The sequence below is a fragment of the Lemur catta genome, chromosome 12, assembly GCF_020740605.2.
Source record: "Lemur catta isolate mLemCat1 chromosome 12, mLemCat1.pri, whole genome shotgun sequence".
In the NCBI taxonomy this organism is placed as follows: Eukaryota; Metazoa; Chordata; class Mammalia; order Primates; family Lemuridae; genus Lemur; species Lemur catta.
The window spans coordinates 5,677,730-5,696,923 of NC_059139.1; the positions used below are offsets into that span (position 1 = coordinate 5,677,730).

A 19,194-nucleotide genomic window follows, 5' to 3' on the forward strand; every position below is an offset into this window, starting at 1 on the left:
TGATATAACAAAAATATCATAAATTGGCTGGCTTATAAACACAAGCATTTATTCCTCACAGTTCTGGAGGCTCAGAAGTCCATAGTCAAGGTGCACCCTCAGGGAGGAGGGATGTGGAGAGCTAAGAGGGCTCTTCATGGAAACTGGACTCCTGAAGAATGTGAAGATGTTGGCCAGAGAACAAAGTGCAGGGGCAGTGGGCCGGGGCGGGGGGTCCTAGGCAGGGTCACAGAAGTGGGAGAAGAGCCTCGAGGATGGAAGGCAGGGCCAGATCCCCAAGCAACCGATTGGGCTGATGAGACTGAAAACTGGCAGCCCTGGCTGATTCTGCCTCTAGAAATGAGATGTTTTGCCCCTTCTGTGCTGATTCACACAGGCATTAAAAATAGTTAGTTGTCAGCATTAAAAAAAAAAAAAACCCAGAGATTTCAGAAGAAAATCCAAATTTCTGACTTCTTCCCAAAAACATGATGGCCTGGCTGCTCTTGTCATAGTCTGCACCCAACCCCGGCAAGCACGCATGCATCATGTTTCTCTCACTCACACTTGCCACCTGGCTCTGTGCTTGTCACCCACTTTGCACACAGTGGGAGGCTCTGCAAAGATTTGATGAAGAGCATGATGAGATTCGGATTTTTGAAAAATCAGTCTGCTCATACACGAGGGAGTCACCTGGAGCAGACAGGAGACCATCCGCCCACCCACCCTCAGCCGTGTTTGTGCATTCGCTTGTTACACATTTGTTGACATCGGCCAGGCACGGTGACCACCCAGGAATGAACAAGACCTGTGTGATCAGATGTGGAACTGGCTTTCCAGAGAGAATAAATATTGATAAACTGATGACAAATTGTGATTCTGCCAGGAAGGAAGTTGCAGGGTGATGAGATAGAGGGCCCGGGGAAGCTCCTTGGACAGGACGACCCAAGAAGGCTCCTCCGAAGAGGAGACACTGGAGCTGGGGCTCCCTGGGGGTTTGGGGAAGAGTGTCCAGGCGGAGGGACAGCCTGGGTGAGAAGCCAGAGCCAGAGAGGACTTGGGTCTTGGGGAGCCAGAAGTGCTCTAGGTAGCATCCAGCTGGAAGTGACCGTGGCAGATGGAGCTGAGACTGAATCTGCAGTTAGTCCTCAGTGGGTGGGGCATGGTGTGGGGCGAGGTAGTTAAAACTTTGGAATAGTTGAGAAGTCTAGAAGAGCGTGCAGAGACAGGAGGAGCATGGGATTGAGGACAGAATCCCCAGGAATCACCGAGGCTCAAAGACCAGCTTTGGGCAAGGAGTGGAGGATTTAGGAGATGCTTACGAGGAAGCATGAACCAGCTAAGTCTGCAGCGTAAACTTTCTAAGAAGCTTCGAGGCAACAATGCTGTTGATCCTTCTAAGAAGACAGGGGAGGGGATGGCTGGAAGTCAGTCCTCAAAGGCTACAAGTAGACGTTGTGGTACTCGGGAGAGTAGCTGCAGAGCAGTGTGGTGGGCGTGGAGGGTGGGGAAGACGGGAAGGGCCTGAAGGCTGTGAGTTGAGACTGCTGTCGCTCAGCTCAGCAGGGTTGGCCAGGAACAGAAGGTGACTGACGGAGGGGGCGTATTCCCCTCGCCTCCTGCCTCTGCCGGGAGAGACTTTCGATTACACTGCCCCAGAAGCAGGAAGAGCAACCCCCTCTGCAGCCTTCGTCCTGTTCCCCACAAAGCTCTGTGCAGAACAGACTCAACTCCAGGATCTGATGTGTTGACTCAGTTGGTTGAAAACTTAGAAGATTTTGAGAGCATCATTTAATGGGTCCCTAAAATCACAACAGGAAATAGGAGCACTCTTAGACATGGCAGAACTAAGGGCATTTGCTAGTTGCTCATTTGGGTGTCTTTGTTGGTTTTTGTCATATTGTAGAGGGAAGAGATCAGAGTGGTTTTTCTAAAATAATGGTGTCACCATTAGAGAAGAAAATAAATTAACACTGTAACAAAAAGAAGGGAAAATGGATAAGGCAAGAAATTCGAGCAAAAAAATAAAAGAAAAGAAAATTTCTCCAGAACACAGTGGAAATAATCAGACCAAGAGGGACGGGAAAGAATAAGTTTGAGGGGTGAGTGGGAGGAGCCCTCTGGGGCTACCATGTCTCTACCAAGTAGGGAGTGCCACAAACACACTGGGAAGGCTGGAGAGGACTTGGATGGAGGAGTTGTTGGTGGAGACTGGGATGGGGGCTCAGACAATTCCAGAGCTGCCTAGGGGTGTTCACTGAGGATGGAGGCTGCACCTCGGGCTACACCTTTCCCACGCAGGGTGACTGTCTCCAGCACTCTTGTGTGTTGGAGATGTGGAAACCAAGGGTGGATTCCCCTGGGGCTGGATGTGCCAGGGCCAACGTGAGCAGGAAGGGAGAAGAACTAAAGCTGGCAGATCTGAGACAGGGCTTTTGGCAAAGAGCACATGAGCTGCCAAGTGCGTGTTACAGTTAGGCAATGAGAGTAAACATTCCAGTGTCCAGGCTCTGCAGGGGATGGAAGCAGAGCTGAGTGGTGGCCCCGTCAGAGGCCAGAATCCATCCTGGATGGAGGATCAATCTGAGAAGAAAACCAGGGCCAGCCAAGAGTGTAAACAATATCTCAGGGTTCTTCAGCAGAAGAAAGTATCCCGACAAAACACAGGAGAGAGAAGCAAGGTAACACTTCACGTGCAAGAACTCAGAGCCTCCAGGCAGGGCTATCTGCTCTCTGCCTGGGTGTGAAGGTCCTCTCAGGGTAGGACAGGGAGGGTGGGGGGAGCTGGGTCGGTAGGTGCTGCCCTCCTGGGAAATGCTGGCTAGTCAGTGTCATGCAGAATATGCTGACACAATGGGCTGAGGGTAGAGCCACCATATTTACCTTCGATTATTTTCAATTTCTGCAGTTATCAGACATTATAAATTAACAGAAGCACATTTTAGGAATCTGAAGCATTCATTTCTTTGTACCACAAGCAACAATGCTACGCCTACCGTGGCTGTGGCAAGCACTGGGTTAGCTCTTCCTCTGTCCATGTGACATCACCTAACCCCCAGAAGGAAAGGATCCCTGCAGGTGGTGAACAGACTGACCACCTGACCTGGCAGTGGCCTCTGAGTCGCAGGTAAGAAGCAGCCAGTGTTTGTAACTCACGCTACGCCCTGCATTGTTTCTGCAGGGTGTTCTTACGGTGTCACTCCTGGAAAAGAAGACTGTGCTTCCTGATTACTTTTTACTTTTTTCTGCAAACTCTAATTTTTAACTGTAAACTTTCCTTAGGCAGTAAAAATCAACAAATAAATAGCAACAACAACTGTAAGCTACACAGATGAAAGTTTCAAGGCAAAAAGGGGACTGCCCGTAAAGTCGATTGGCACAGCTAAGGCCAGTTCAACAGAAATGATGTTAATGGGAGAAATCTAGTTAGTGCTTCAGTTGGGGAAAACAATTCATGTTGCCCTTTGGAAGCAATAGAGTCATTCAATTTACTGGAGAAAGTTAATGGTGAGGACATTGTCTTTTCTACAAGGGAATCTTTTAAAGGTGAACTGTGGTGGTTAGATTGCCTATATCATACATACACGAACACATACACATGCATAAATGATGAGTCTAAACCAGTGGGTCTCAACTAAGGGCAATTTTTCCTCCAGGGGATATTGAAAAATTTTTACAAGTAGGCAGAGGGGGTATGCTACCAGCATATCGTGGGTAGAGGGCAAGGATGAAGCTAAATGTTCCACAGTGCCAGGTACAATAACCCCCACTACCACCACACAGAATGATCTGGTCTAAACGCCAATAGTGCTGAGACTGAGAAACTCTGGTCTACATAATTAGCTTGCACTGGGCAAAAAGTCCCTAAGTCATTATAGAACGTGGGATATCAGAATGATAAATATAATAATGGCAATCTTAAGAATGCATCTTTGTGCAAACTATCAAATAAATGCTTCAGTCAACGGATTACACACAGTGCATATGCATTTCCTTTGTGTGTGTGTGCGTGTGTGTGTGCATCGAGCCAACCTCAATACAGGTGATTGGCACCATTTTCTGATTGCTTAGTGAGTAGGTGACCAGATTCTGGCCCAGAATTAAAGGAAAATTTCTGAGGGTTTTTGGTCTCTTTTTTTTTTCAAAAAAAAAAAAAGGGGACACAGGAACACGGCACTTCTCCCAGTGCATACTGCCACATGTGGATGCAGTACCTGAAACTACAGCAGCAGTTTGGCATCCATAGCAGAGCTGGCCTGGGGCCACCTGGCAGACTATGGATGGCAGAGACAGCAGTGACAAGATGAGGGTCCTTAGTAACTCTTGAGCCACTGAATTAGTAAATTCTGAAGACACCTACCACTGACTTATAGGTACATGAGTTATACATTTTTATTACTAATTGTCAAGTTATTTGGAGTTACTTATAGACAGATTCTTTCATATGGTGTCTGAAAATTTCATTATGTATTAATAATTTCCTTTTCTAGATATATAAGGAACTTAGAAGGAATGTACATGAGTCTATGACAAGACGTCAAATTTTCTAGACTTCAAACAATAATGGAGAAAAAAGCTTACCTTTGATGAATGTCATACAGAGATTAGCTCTGTTACCAGGTCTAGAGTGTTTGTAATACCATTTCTCTTCCTAGCACTAAAGAGCCACATGATGTCCTTCTTGTCATTAGTCCTAAACAAGTTACATTTTGATTTCTTTAGAAAATGAAGAATCTGTTTTTATTTGGAAAGTGTAAAAGTTTGCTTTTGAGCACCAAATAACTAGTCATCACCAACCAATGCGAAGCAGATGGGGAGTGATTGCAAGGCTTACCGTTGAGCCACTTGGAGTTGTACTGTGCTGTGCGGAGAGGGGGCAGGATGCCCAGACTCCGATAAATGGCGGGGTCGCGTCCTGGGAAATCCATGGCGGTGGCGGCGTAGAGCTCCCCTCCTGCCGTGAGGAGGGCTGTGGAGTTGTGCTGGGGGCTGTAGGGACAGCGGGCCATGCCACTGATCTGATCGTGGATCTCGGTCAGGTTGCTCAGCTGTGGGCAAAGACGAGAGAAACCAGGTATCCCCTGAGAATGCCCCTTTGATAATGCTAATGGATTACATCCACCTCGATCGCAGAGAAGCATGTGCCCTAAGCTCTCCGGGGTGTGTGATTAGACGTGACCAATGGTTACATGCTGACTGATGAAACAGCCCGCTGTGGTCATGGTTGGAGAATCCATCGATCAGTCTGTCCTTCCCAGCCTTTAGAGTTACTGAGCCTCATACCACTGAACACTCACAAAGTATGAAAACAAGATTATTGTGTATATGCCTTTGATTTATAATGCACACGTGTTGCATGTTTTCCTATCTTAATACAGAAACCAACTTTAAGATTTACAGAACTAGAAATCACAATAATAAATTATGTACAATTTTATCAATAATAGTGTATCGAAATATTATGAAGAGCCCCCAACAATGTGCTCACAGGTGAGGGTGTGTGGCTCTGTAGTACCAGCAGTTCCCATTTCCAGAGAGACACCCCGGTGTCTTGGAGTCATTTCTACGAGTTCAGCTTCCTAATGCTGGATTCCCAACCACTCATTGAACGAGAAAAGCTCTGGGTGCCGGGGGATCTTTGCTTGACTTGGTTCTTTGCTCGTAGCTGAGAGGTGTTAGAGCAGAAGGGTCGGGGGCAGACACAGGCACACGGCTGACTCTGCTAACGGATGTGTAGCCTGGATAAGTTCCCTAAACTCGTGATACAATTTGCCCCCAGCTGACAGATGAAATCAATGCCATGTGGCTGAGTCACACCGGAACAGAATCCAGTGGCCACGCAGGGAGAGGGGTCACTCAGGAACCCTGTACTACTGACTGCCATAGGTCTCCTTTTCTGTAACTGAGAAGAACTAGCCCTTAAAGAATTGTCAAAACAGCTACAACTGGGAGTTTCCCAACTGACCCCAGTGGACGGCCCAGCCCACCAGATTATCCCTGCCCCACCGTGGTCCGGCCAGCCAGGCAGGACCTCACCTTGCAAACATTCTCCTTATAACAGCCACACTCAGAAGCCAGTTTCACCGGCTCTCCAAGATGGCACACATAAGGTCTTTATGCCCTACGGTTTATCTTTGGATGAAAAGAGCCAAATTCGACCTCATTTTCATGTTAAAACTCCACCCTAAAGTGAACATAGAATGTATGTTACATATGTGTTGCCCACTGTGCATATGCTTGATTTCCCTCCTAAATATTCATAGATTTCCCCCACACCTGCCAAATATACATGTAAGAAGGACCCTAAAGGACATAAATGCCAACTCTCTGTCCCCGCTTCCAAGCACGTGCTTTCAGTTTCCCCAGAGGCTGAGTTGCCCTACCTGCAGACTGTCTCTCTGAAAAGAAAGTTTCTCCTTTCCCTTCCTCCACAGATCTCATGGTCATTTGTGAACACACTTTATGTTTCAGGTTCTTCTCTTACAAAAGGGGCCCCAGAGAATAACTACCCCCTGGGTGGGTGTTGAGGACTGAATGACAGCAGGGATGGTGAGTGCAGGGGTGTGGGGGGTGAGCACGGAGCCCAGGGAGATCTCTGTAAGCATCGCACCTCTTCTCTTGTCGTCTTCCTCCTCCCTTCACTTACAATAACTGAATGTTAATTTGAAACAACAAACAATAAACACAGATGATAAATTAAGGTTTTGAGAGAAGTTGAGCAGCTAGGAAACTGACATAAGGATCTTTCCCCATCATATTGCCAGAGGGGGATTAGATAGATTAGTATTCTGAATTAGGAAGATTCCAGGTGTGGTGTGACGACCCTGCTATGCTACTGCTATAGGATGTGCGTGCTGAAAATTCCTTTGTCAGTGATACCAGCTTAAAGAAGAGAAAGAGGGTCAGTTACAACTTGAATTTTCTTAGGGTTACATTTTTTTGTGTATTTGTTTTACTTTTCTGACCTACTTCTTATCCAATTTGTAGGTTACATTTTCTTCCTTTGGATTGTGATTTTAGACCATTTTAATACTTAGCAGTATCTCTATCATAAAGCAAAATAAGGAAAAATAATATGTTTTTGATTGATGTTTACAGTCACTAGCGGGGAAAATGCTGGTTGAAATGGTTTAGAGACACATTTAAAATTAATTATTCAAGCTATAATTATTTCTGGTTCTTTGTATAATTGATAGTCATGATTAGAAATAAAATCAAATATGTATTCAATTTGACAGAAACTGCTTTTGAATTAAAGAGCAACACCTTGGTGTACAGAAATACACTTAAAACTAGGATTTTGGCACAATATTTGGCTTCTCCTGATATTAAGTTCTGTTGAAGCTCAAAATGAAGCCTTACCGAGCGGTTGGTGCAGACAGGTGTGAAAGCATTGGTCCCACAGGTGAATAACCGGTCGCCACCCACCAGAAGCACCCGGATGTAATTCTGACATTCCTCCTAACAAAACAAAACAAAACAAAACACAAGAAACATGTCAACAAGGCCTGAGCGTAGGAGGAATGATGAGTATGAATCCATTTTATCTGCCTAATAAAATGTTAACCTCTAAAAACAAAACAAAAAACCCTTTCAGATATTGGCTAAAAATAACAACAAGGCTATTAAATAATTTGACTTTTATTAAATCAATTGGCATTCTGTATCTGTACCTTGCTCAATAGAGAATACATATGCAGATAAATATATGTTTAATTAAATTCTCCAAGCATGTGTCTTCTTTTGACAATTATGGCTTCATTTTGAATTGTATCTGATAATAGCACAAACTCTAAATTGCCTTAAACATGTATTAGGAAAATAAATAAAAAGAACCTATTAGATGTTGCTCATGAAACAGTGCCTCGGAAAACTTCCCCAGGACTTTGAAAAAAATGGTGCAAATGCTTCTCCAATCCAAGGTCATATGTGGAATTCTGCACACAAACTGGAACAAGTTTTACTTTATGGGCTTGAACTGCATTAAATACATGGCAAGTATCTATAAACACTTTTAATTCATTCGACAGGTAAAAATATAACTAATAAGGAAAGGATGTCTGGAACATTTAGCACCAAACCTCATGCTTAAGGATTACCTAGAGTTGAGTATTTTTTGTGGTTGCAAAGCATACATAGAAAATCTGGGGTGTGGCCATAGTAGTGATGGGCAAGTGAGCTAGAAAGCTCTTCATTCACTCAATAAGCATACTGAGTACCTACACATTGGTAGACACTGTGCTAGAAGTCACAAACCGAGCCCTTGGCAGAAAATTAAAATACAGGTAAATAACAATGACCTGGAGCTGTCCACACGCTATAAAGAGGACACAGAGAAAAGAGGCATAATACCTAGCTACAAAGGAATAGGGGAGGGAATGGTATAAGAAGGCTTCCTGGAGGAGGTGACACATAAGCTAAGTTTTAAAGGAAGGGTAAGATTTAGTGAGGCTTCCTGGAGGAGGCAATTATAGGACACCTGCGGACTTTACTGAGAAAAAGAGGTAAAAGACATTGAGGCAAGAGGAACAGACTGTACCAAGGCATCGTGGCTACAGAAAGCATGGTGCTATCATCGTGTACAGAAGAGGTAGCCCATACACTGGCCAGGTGTGCCAGGCTAGTGAGTTTCCATTTTACTCTGAACATAAAAGGACCCGTTCAATGTTTTTACTGCATGAAGTTTCAACTTGATCTCATGTTTGTTACTGAAGGGCCACTCAGGAGTCAGTGTGCAGGACAAGCTGGAGATGGGGAGGCCATAGTGTGAGGGAGGCAGGGAGGGAGCCACTTCCATAATTCAGGCTCTTGTCGTTCTGTGCCTGGACAGATGGTAGGTGTGAAAGGCCAGCATCTAGCAAAGGACAGGCCGTGGTGACCAACCAACCAGCTGGACACAGAAGATGCCACATGATTCACTTAGTGGCTGGAATCAGGACAATCTGGATTGAAGGATACAGCAATCCTCTCCCCAACCAAACAGACCCCACTCTATGTGAAAACGTTGCCTTGCCATAACCCAGTCTACCCCACGGCCTGGCAGGAACAATGAAAATGCTAAGACATTTGAATTCGCTTTCCAAAGGCAAAGTGAAATACCAAGGGTAGGTGAGTCTCCTCACACTATCTCTAGTAGTAACAGCAACATGTTATTGGCTGCTATGCTGAGAAAAAAATTAAAAAGGAAGATCTACATTAACCATGAAAAGAATTAAGAAGGGAACACAAACAGTAGACAGCAAATTGGGTAACTGAGAAACGTCCCTTCAATGGGAGGCTGGTTTGGTTTTGTTCTCTTTTTTTTTATAACTGGACGAAAGACAGGAGAGTTGGAAAGGGAAGGAATAAAACAAAAGACTTCAGAGGACCCCAGAGTTGACCCTTTTTAGACCCAGAACCCAGAGGAGGGCACAGCCATTACTGCCACCCCAGAGAGCAGAGGCGCACAGGGGTCCAAAGACAGGGGCAGAGCAAGGAGGGGGCAGGAGACCCGCGCCCGCCAGAGGGACAGCCACAAAGACACTTCCAGAGCACAGGGCTGAGTGGGGCAGAGGGCTCAATGATAAGACAGACATGACAATGGCACTGTAATAGAGACCTGGATGGGAAATTATACATGGTGGAGGGGGTGGTGGGGATATCGCTTGTTTTGTGCTGCTGCCTTTAGAACTCTTTCAAAAGCAAGGAAAGAGGTAGAAGGCTTTTTAAAACAAAACAAAACAAAAATAACAACAAAAATACAAGAGCCTGCCACAAGGTCTCAATGTGCAGAGGCATTCACAGGGTGACAAACAACATGGGCAAGGGTGAGTTATTGCAAGAGAATCACCCGGATTGAAAAGGCAAGATCTCCCAGCAGAGTTGCACGGCCCTGGCAAGGGGAAAGCAAGTGCCTCTGGTCAGTTATGGAAAGGGAAACAACCAGGATAGCCAGTGTGGTGTTTGCCTTAATTTCCCAAAAGAAGAACAAAGGGCAATGAGACTGTAGGTGGTTAGCATTCCTGAAGGCCAATCACAAGCCCGATGAAAAGCAGAAAGTCAGGTGCACACACATGCGGAATGTGATAGTTGGGATGCAGACCTGCGCTGGAGAGGGGCAGGGAAAATGTAGTTTAAAAAAAAGAAAAAAAGAAAAAAAGAAAAAAGTGAATGAGGAGGGCACAGAATTATTTCAATGACTGTAGAAAATAAAAGACCATGTCCTGAACGTCAGGAATCAGAATGATTGGACAAGGAGGCCTATGAAAAATTTTCATAAAATGATGGAGGAGGGACCCAGCCCTGTGAAGCTGGAGGAACGCAGGATAACAGACGCCTGGGGAAGGGAATGTTCTGGTTGAGCCCAGTCATGGCAAGGCCTGCTGGCGCTGGGTCGGGGAGGAGCCTGAGTGACCGCCACTGAGGCTGGGCCAGCGCGTGCCCCTTCGCTGGGCTCCACAAGCAGCACATCTTTCATCCTTCCTGGTCTCACTCCCTTAAAAGCTTCAACATGTTTAATTCACAGCCTGCTTTAACTGATCCTAGAATGCGTATCTTAGATGTGAATTTTACACAAATAAATTCATTTAAAATAATAACTTTTTTATAAAGAGAGATTGAGGCAAGTTCAAACAAAACAGAATGTAAAAACATAGAAAAGGAAGAAAGTGGAGGTACTCAGATTTTAAGCAGAAGATAAATTTAGGGATCAGAGAGTCAGAATTAAGAAGGAAAGGAAAAACGGCCTGGAGTCCCAGGCTGTGTAATAATTATTTTCCTCCTGATGGTGATTCTAAGACTTAGATTCTCCCACAGAAGATCTCCTGGCCAATGCTCCGTCAATCCCTGCTGCAAACACGGCCTTTTCGTGAGTTTCCTGAACTTGCTTGAAGTACTTTGGAATCATCTATTTTAAAATATGGGCATAATGTAAAAGTCCCCTTAGGAGATTCTTTTGGAGGTTTTTCTTATAAATCAGCATACTTAAATGTCTATGATTTTCCTTTTCTGATTTAAGAATTTTTTCTTTTATCCCATTTCTGTGCCTTGAAAATGGGTCAAGAGGATTTAATGGGCTCTGATTCTCCAAGAAGTCATAGAGACATCCCCAAGGCCGCTAGCAGCTTGCCGTGTGGCCTGCCTGGTTGATAACGGAGCCATCCGTCTGCATTTGGATAACGGCACTTGGATGTTAAAATGACCCACGTGGGCCTGCGACCCACAGGCAGATCAACCTGCCCTTGACTTCCAGGCGATTCCTGTTTGAATTGATAGCTGAGGTGCATGTTGCTGACTCACAGAAAGGGCTTTCAGATGGAGACCAGCCCATGCCCATTGGGTCTCAAGGACACAGGGCCCCAGCCCCACTAGAGAAAGTACTTGTTTTAGGGCTGTTTTCTTAGTAAATTAATTTGTGTTACCCTATAGCATTTCATCATTTCTTTTTCAAACTGGTATGTTCTGCCTGAAGAAAGACCATATGACTGGGTAGAAAGATGACCTGCAGACAGAGCGGACCCCTCAGGGGCTTCTTAACAACACCCAGCCCATCGCCCAACCCATCAATTTTGGGGACAAGAAATGAGGCTTGGAAGCCTGAGGGCCTTTATGTTAATCACAGCCCTCCCAGTGAAAGTGTCGCATCTTCTCTTAATAATGTATTAGCTTCAGGATTATCCAAAGGGCGGAAGAGGTGCAATTTCTGTAAAGAAAGCATTTAAGAGTTGAATGTAATGTGCACCAACCAAAGTCATGATTAGCAGGTGACTGTGGAAAAACCATACCATCCAATCAGGCGTGCGTGTCTAAAATATATACATATATAATTGTATATATACGTATTACATATGTAATACCTATTATGGATGAAATATATAAACACACATGTATTAAATATATATTACATGCTATGTAATGTATGGTGTATTAATATGTTAAAATATACTATACTGTATATATTTGCATACTATGACTATTTTCAACTGAGCTGACTTCATGGGAAACTTGTTTGGGCATCTCAATTGAAAAGACCAAAATTTGGTATGCATAATCTGCACAGCTTGTTATTATTTAATCTAAAGTATCCTTGATTTTTAAAGCAATTATATATGATAAAGGCAGTGCTGTAGTGCATTGTATTCATTGATGAACTCACAGCTTTCAAAATATTGGCACTTTGGGTAAAAATACCAAGGCAGAACGGTGTCCTGTTTTTCCTCTTAATCACTAGACGTTTCCCTCTTTACTGGCACAATTTGACAGCTTGGGAAATAGGACCAACAGGATGAACAATACATAAAGCCCTGAATTCTAATCAAAACTTTCCCACTAACTAGCAAAATCGTTCTAGGAACTTGGTGTCAAAAATCCTGAAATGAGATCATGAACAAGAAACTTTTGACAATTATAAACTATAATATAAGCACAAAGCAGCGCTTTCATTCCCTTAATAATCAGCTATGTTTCCTTTGTAAAGTTCCTGAATGTCATGGTGGGAGGAACTTCAGTTCAGACATAATAACCCCAAACAGACAAGGAACCGTTGTCAGATCGTGAGAGAATCGACTATTTGTGTTTAAAAATAACATTTGTATAAAAGGTATTTATGTAATTCTAGAATATGATTTCTATAATGCTATTTCCAAAAGAACTAAATGCTACAGATTTTATTATAAATTTGAATCCACAAAATCAGATTTTATTTCTCCTTTTTACATGGAATGTTTAAGCCATTGTAAGCAATGACACTCTCTCCAAAGTGAGCTGAAATAAATAAAATAGAACTCAAACCTTGCAAAGAATTGATGGTGTCAATACCTACCTTCTTTTTGAACCCATCCTAAATCAAAGATTTGGATAACTTCTGTTGGCCTTGATTCCCTAAATTGAAATTGTAATGGCCTACACACAAAATTATGTCCCTGTCTGGCCACAGCAATACCAGCAAAACAAAAGGAAATTTGTCCACTTTATTCTCCCGTGCTCTGCAGCCAGCCAAGGAATGTTCCCATCAAGGAAGCAAGTGGGTGCAGGCAGCATCCCCCTGCAGGCCCAGCCACCTCCTTCCACGCCTCACATTCCAGCCCTGCTTTCTGCTCTGCAGTAAAATGCATTATGAGGTACAGCACAGACCACTTTTCTTAGGGTAGGGGGAAAAAAAAAGTTCAATTCAAATGGCTGGCATTTCTCTCATTTTTGAGATGTCCCATTTTACATTATTCTTTTTATTTCAGGGAGAAGGGAAACTTTGTAATTCTGTGTAAGTTCTCATCACACTACAACACAAGCAAAATTATAAAATAGTTGAATTCTCCTTCTAAACTCATGACCACCAAAAATAGTTTAAATTCCATTCCCCCAAAAAGACATTACATATCGGTCAAATCGACTGTGACAATGTTATCTGACTTGGTCCCTAGGCAGTGTCAGAACAGGGAGATCTGGATTGTCTGAATTCTAAGTCAGGGCCAGTCCTCCAGCAGGCTCTGCTTAACCTGGTTCCTTCTACCCCTAGGGACCGCCTGGGTTCTCTCCCTTCTGTACATGTTCCCAGGGCTCTGCGTGGGTCCCTCACCTGATTGTCACATTCAGTCACCACGTTAAGAAGGCAAGGGATGCCAAGAAAGGAAAGGTGACTTGTGAAGGAGGACAAAGCCTTCCGCTTGCACCACCCGGGACCAGCTTGCAGCACTGCCTAGGCCAACACATTTGCAAAGCTTCCACGTCATTTTGCACATACAAACTTTCAACGTGCACAGTTTTGCTGCATAAGCCGAATTCCATTTCAAGGGAGCAGGGGTTACTTAAAACTCTATGTGAATTTATCAATATACTTAGTGCAACCTAACACAACAGGCGATTCATCCTTCTCTGAGTATATGGCTCTTGACATTCATCTTCATCTGCCTTACCATATGAGTGTTAAAAAATCCATCCACAAATACAGTTTGAGTCAATCTATAATTAATAGGATTTGCCATTAATCTATTAAAACCAAAAGCATGTGAAATGTAAAGATATGATTTTATTTGACAATGTTTGTCTCCCTCATTTTCTGTGTATCAAGAAAATTCAATTAAGTGTAGTAACGATTGGTCTCTTCTGTGAATTAAGGGAATATTACCTATTAGGCGTGAAAGATGGCCTTTTGCTGTTTGTTCTCTGGTTTTCACTTGCTTAATTTCTAAGTACCAAACAACCAATAATCACAGCTTAAGGCAAAATGTGGGCCAGTCTTGATACAGCAAGAGCCATCCTTCAACCCAAGTAGTAATAACCTATCTGCAGCAGGCAACTACATAGATTGCTTTAAAATTATGGACTTGCAGACTATAAGAAGGAAAACCCCCTGACTACATTAAGTGATCTGATGCTTTCCTTTAGTACACAGAAGTACGAGGAGACTCAAGTGCAGAGAAGGGAAGGGCATTTACAGTTAATTTTTTAAGTCTGTGAAATAGACATATACATGTGATCCAGATGAAATATGGAAGCACTCCTAGAGAGAACAAAAATCAAAATGTACAGTGTAAAAGTCACCAATACATTTGCTATTTTACACGTTAAAGCAGGGAATCTCCACGAGGTCAATGTCTGGCAATGCCTGGAGACATCTGTGGTTATTTTGGGTTGTCCTGCCTGGGTGGGCAGAGGCCAAGGAAGCTGCTACACACCCTGCAGGGTGCAGGAGAGGCCCCTGCAACAAAGGACAATCTGTCCCAACATCAGCAGTGGCGAGGGTGAGAGCCCCTGAACTAAGCACCCTGCCCTGGTACGGGCTTCTCATGTTCACTCACTCGTTCAGTAGAGCATCCTCAAACATCCATGGTGGGTTCAGCCCAGGGTCAGGGAGGGCGTGCAGATCAACAAGGAGCCACCCAGCCGGCTCCTGGCCCAGGGCTGGATGACTGAAATGCAGCGTGGCCAGGCAAGTACAAGTGGCTACTGGATTCTACAAGACTCAAACCAACGCAATTTGGGGATGAGACACAGAGTCCTGAGGGATGAGTGAGGGAGGCAGCTGGGGAGCATTAAGGCCTGATGGGGGAATAGCAATGGGCCCCCGGAGAGGGAGGGAGCAGCAGGACCTCAAAGGTCGGTCACTATCAGGAAACATTTTCAGAGACAGACACTGCAACAGGTGTCTGTCCACGAACTCTGTTGCGAGGCTTCCCCAAACTAAATAATGCTTACTGGTGTACCCAGGAGACCCAGAAAGAAAGGAGAGGTGAGGGAAGAGCCAATGCACCAGAAGGGGGGGTGAAGAAAAGAAGAAATAGGAGAGGAAAAGAGAGGAGAGGTAAAAGGGAGGGATAGGTCATTAGTGCCTGGACTGCCTGGGAGGTCCCCATATCCCAAGGCAAGGCACAGCGTTGGCCTTAGAACCATGCAAAGAAAGGCCAGTGCTTTCCATCAGGGAATCCTGCGAGTTGAAGGACAGCAAACCGTCCTTTCTACCCCCACTTTGTATAAAGCGGACTATGCACACCCCTCTCCCCAGGGCACGTGGTCTTATGTGAAGGACAAGAGCTCAGTCACTCATCCACCACACTGAGGCTCATACACTGCAGGGAGGAAAAGGTTTTATACATAATTTCTATAATACAAACTCACTAAGAAGGTTGTACAGGTCCCCTATGTATGAGGTTTTATGTTATTATTTATAATTTATTTATTTGGGGGGTATTCTAAGACACCATATTCTGTTTCTTTGCAACCTGGAGCTACCTTTAAATCTTCTTATATTCCTGATGATTATTTTCAGAGATATTTTCTGAGGTTAAATATCTTTCAGGACATAGCCTTCATCAATTTCTGCTCTTAGTCTTTCCTTTGTCTCTGTTTCCCTGGCCAAGACTGCATTTTTTTCCCTCTCCTCTTCCAAGTTCTTTATTCAGTTTTAGTAAACGCAATGACTAAGTTGGCCAAGACCTGCTGCAGTATCTGATTCTCAAAATTGTTCAGTTAACAGGAAAAATGAAACTGGGTAAAATAAAATGTATAATACTCTTTTATAAATACAGGTGGTGGGAGGATCTTTTGCCAGCGCTCTCTACGTTTGCTATATATTTCCCCAAGCTCTGGGCCCCGAGACCAACTTTGCACACACAGCAAGCCCTCGATGCTACTCTGTGTGCATCTGCTTTCCTCTGTAACCCAAAGTGTAATTCACCATTGGCAAAGCCCAGCTCCAATGAAGTAGAAAAAATAAATAAATAAATAAGTAACAGAATGAGACGTAGTGAGCCTATCCACCAGCTGCAGAAGAATTTTCTCAAGTTGATCATGTATAATTTTCTCAAAGACACATACACATCCTCGAAAGACCAAGAATCGTGCCTGTCGCTGAGCCGGCCAATCGTGGGAGAGCTGCTCAAGAAATGCACTTCCAACCTTACGTACAACCTGCACTTCCCACAGAAACTTAGTGATGTAGATTTTAGCATGAAAACAGAGAGAGCTTATTAGAAAGGATATGTTAAGATAAATTAGAAAGAATAAATCTCAAATTATTTTAATATAACTTTATTTATCATATAATTACTTTCTAGAGTTAGCTATAAAGTATGAAAGGAGAAAATCAAAACATTATTTTTAAAATTCAGGCCCTTATGTTTTCAAATGGTAGCACAGTTAATTAATTTCCTATCTTAGTCTAATGACTGACAGTGCAAATTAGATCAGATCTTATGTTTTGAATCCTTCCTAGAAGCGATTGGTTGCTGTGGTTAATTTGAATTTAATGTTCAAAACTTGAGAATTTACTGTAGACATATTTTGAATCTTACTTTTTTCACTTCACATGGCACCACAGTCAGGAATACCCTTCATATGAAAATGCTTTTTATATAGTCCTTCAAAACAGGGTGGTGATGGCGGCCCATGACCGCGTCCTTCTTACCTTCGACTTGCCCTTGCTGTAGCAGGCCTTCTTGGTGGCTTCATCACACTCCCACTCCACAGCCTGCAGAAAACACCAAAATGCCAGCAACGGTTACAGCTTTGACTAAACAAAAGGGAAACGTAAACAAGGCACGGGGACTTAGATTAGGGAGTATGGGAACAGACTGGCACCCACATTTTCATGCTCATGTGGAAGTTACGCCAAATACATGCAAGTCAGTCGTGGGCTTGTACTTTAGCTTTAAAATTGAGGCATAAGGATTCAACCTCTGAGTATTTATTTTTAATAATAATAATGTTACATTTAGATCTAGTCACTGCTAGAGAAATGCAATGAGTCGGGGACTCTGGCACTGACCGCAGAAACTATCACTTCAGCGGAACCAGGGACTAGATCCAGAGGAGGCTTCAAGGAGAGGCCTTGAAACAAAATGATCTAAATATTCACCTAAACATTTAAATTTTAATAGCATGCCATTGATCAATATTCATAGATAACGAAGTAAGGATGATTTCCCATATCCTTACTGCCAAGATAATATTCAAATGAGGAATAGCCAATAAATAAATAGTTCCTGCAAAGAGTGCAGCTGCTGTTTTCCCCCAATACCAGTAATTTTCAAACTGTTTTTAGCTCTGACTAAATATTTAAAGCCACAACTTTTAAATATTTTTTTCTGAGATTTTCCAAATCAAACTCAGGCTGATTAAGTTGATACGTATACTTTCACATGTGATGCTAACTCAGAAATGGAACCTATGACTCGTTAAGAGAACAGACAGCACTTCCTGCACGCAGAAGAAAGAATGCCTGTACGCTGAGAGTGCGAATGACTCTTCTGAACAAGTTTATGCATCTGAGTTGTTCTTAATTTCCATTATTGTAGGGAGGAGTGTGAACTTATACAGTGTAAAAATATTTTCTCCATTCTCCATACCTGCTATTATAATTGTTTTCTCTCTTACTATTAGAATTGAATTGCTGAAGGATCAGGGATGTGCAGCAGTTAAATCATTATCACAAAGACATTTGAGGTAGAAACTTTTTTTGCTAACTTGGACTAATGCCAAATAATAAACTAAACTGAATCAATAATAACCTAATATCAAGTAATATAAAGAAAAATTATGGCTTCACCCTTATTTCTGGTAAGAAGATATTTTCTAATTCTCCTGAACTTGGGAGAATGACAAAGTTAGGCTAATATCATCCTCTAATATCCGTTGCCCTCCAGAGAATGTTATATAACAGAGATTAAATCATAAAACACTGTGTCTTGCATAACTTATGTTACTTGGCAAATGTAAGTCCATAAGAAAAGTATTCTAGAGAGATCCACCTCAGTGTCTTTTAAACATAAACAATACTATAACTGTTCTCCCTTGTGCAGATTTGGAGATTTTTGTCAGTGTCAACATCTGATAAGGGGATTTGTTAATCCGTTCTGTGATGTTTTCCTGTTCCTAATGCTAGATTACAACAATAAAGTCACAGCTAGTCAGCATCTGATGCAAACACGTGACATAAACTCCATACCAGGATGACAAATGCTTTCAAGAACAGTGATGACACCTCCAGGGAAAAGAGCCTTGCATACGGTTGCATAACTATCAATCCCCATGAAGTACAGACAAAATAAATGAAAATAAATGCACTGTTGTTAATCTGATTTGACTTTTATTAATAGTATGTATCTTTCTTGGATCTCTTTATAAAAGATCACTCTGTTGTTTTTATTTAAATAGATATCTATGTCTTTGCCTTTAGTTAAACTTGAAACAGGATTGATAAGCTCTGATATATTCTTTTAGCAGAGTAGACCCCTTATAACTTTGATCTTATCAGAGGATTGAGTATTATATATCATGAAGAACAGTGTTATACAATTACTAGGAAAACTACATAGTGAAATACTTTAGAGAGGCATTCACAGGGGCTCTTGTTGATCTAGCAATTTTGTTAAAAGTTAAATAGTAATGCTCTCTTCAGTAAAAATAAGAGCTATAAGTATCAGGGTTAGTCCCAGGGCTAAGGGAGAAGAATATTTATCAAATGCCATTACAATTGTTCACATCCAGCTGCTGAAATGGCAAACAAACAAGTCTACCTGGTACCCAAATAGCCTTTGCATTTTCAAGATAAATATTAGCCAAGGATTAGAAGGGAAAAGTAATAGAAGAAAGAATGTGAGAGTTTTCAAAAATACGTCATTATTTTATCCAGTATACCAAAAAAATAGTAACTGCTGACACACGTTTATTAGACTGACAGAAAATAGAACAAATCTTACAGATTTTTCTGAGGATAGTTATTAAAAGTAGAAAAGTTGCTTT

The 19,194-nt window shown here is 42.7% G+C and overlaps 1 protein-coding gene across 1 annotated transcript in view; it reads right to left on the reverse strand.

The window, feature by feature from the left end:
* SEMA5A (semaphorin 5A) overlaps positions 1-19,194 on the reverse strand; it is a 320,624-nt gene that overhangs the window by 134,395 nt on the left and 167,035 nt on the right. Inside the window, exons 5-7 of the mRNA XM_045566609.1 lie at positions 16,859-16,921; positions 7,342-7,440; positions 4,814-5,027 (exon numbers count right to left, since the gene is read on the reverse strand). Coding sequence (XP_045422565.1) covers positions 4,814-5,027; positions 7,342-7,440; positions 16,859-16,921 — 376 coding nt within the window. The remainder of the gene's footprint in view (positions 1-4,813; positions 5,028-7,341; positions 7,441-16,858; positions 16,922-19,194) is intronic.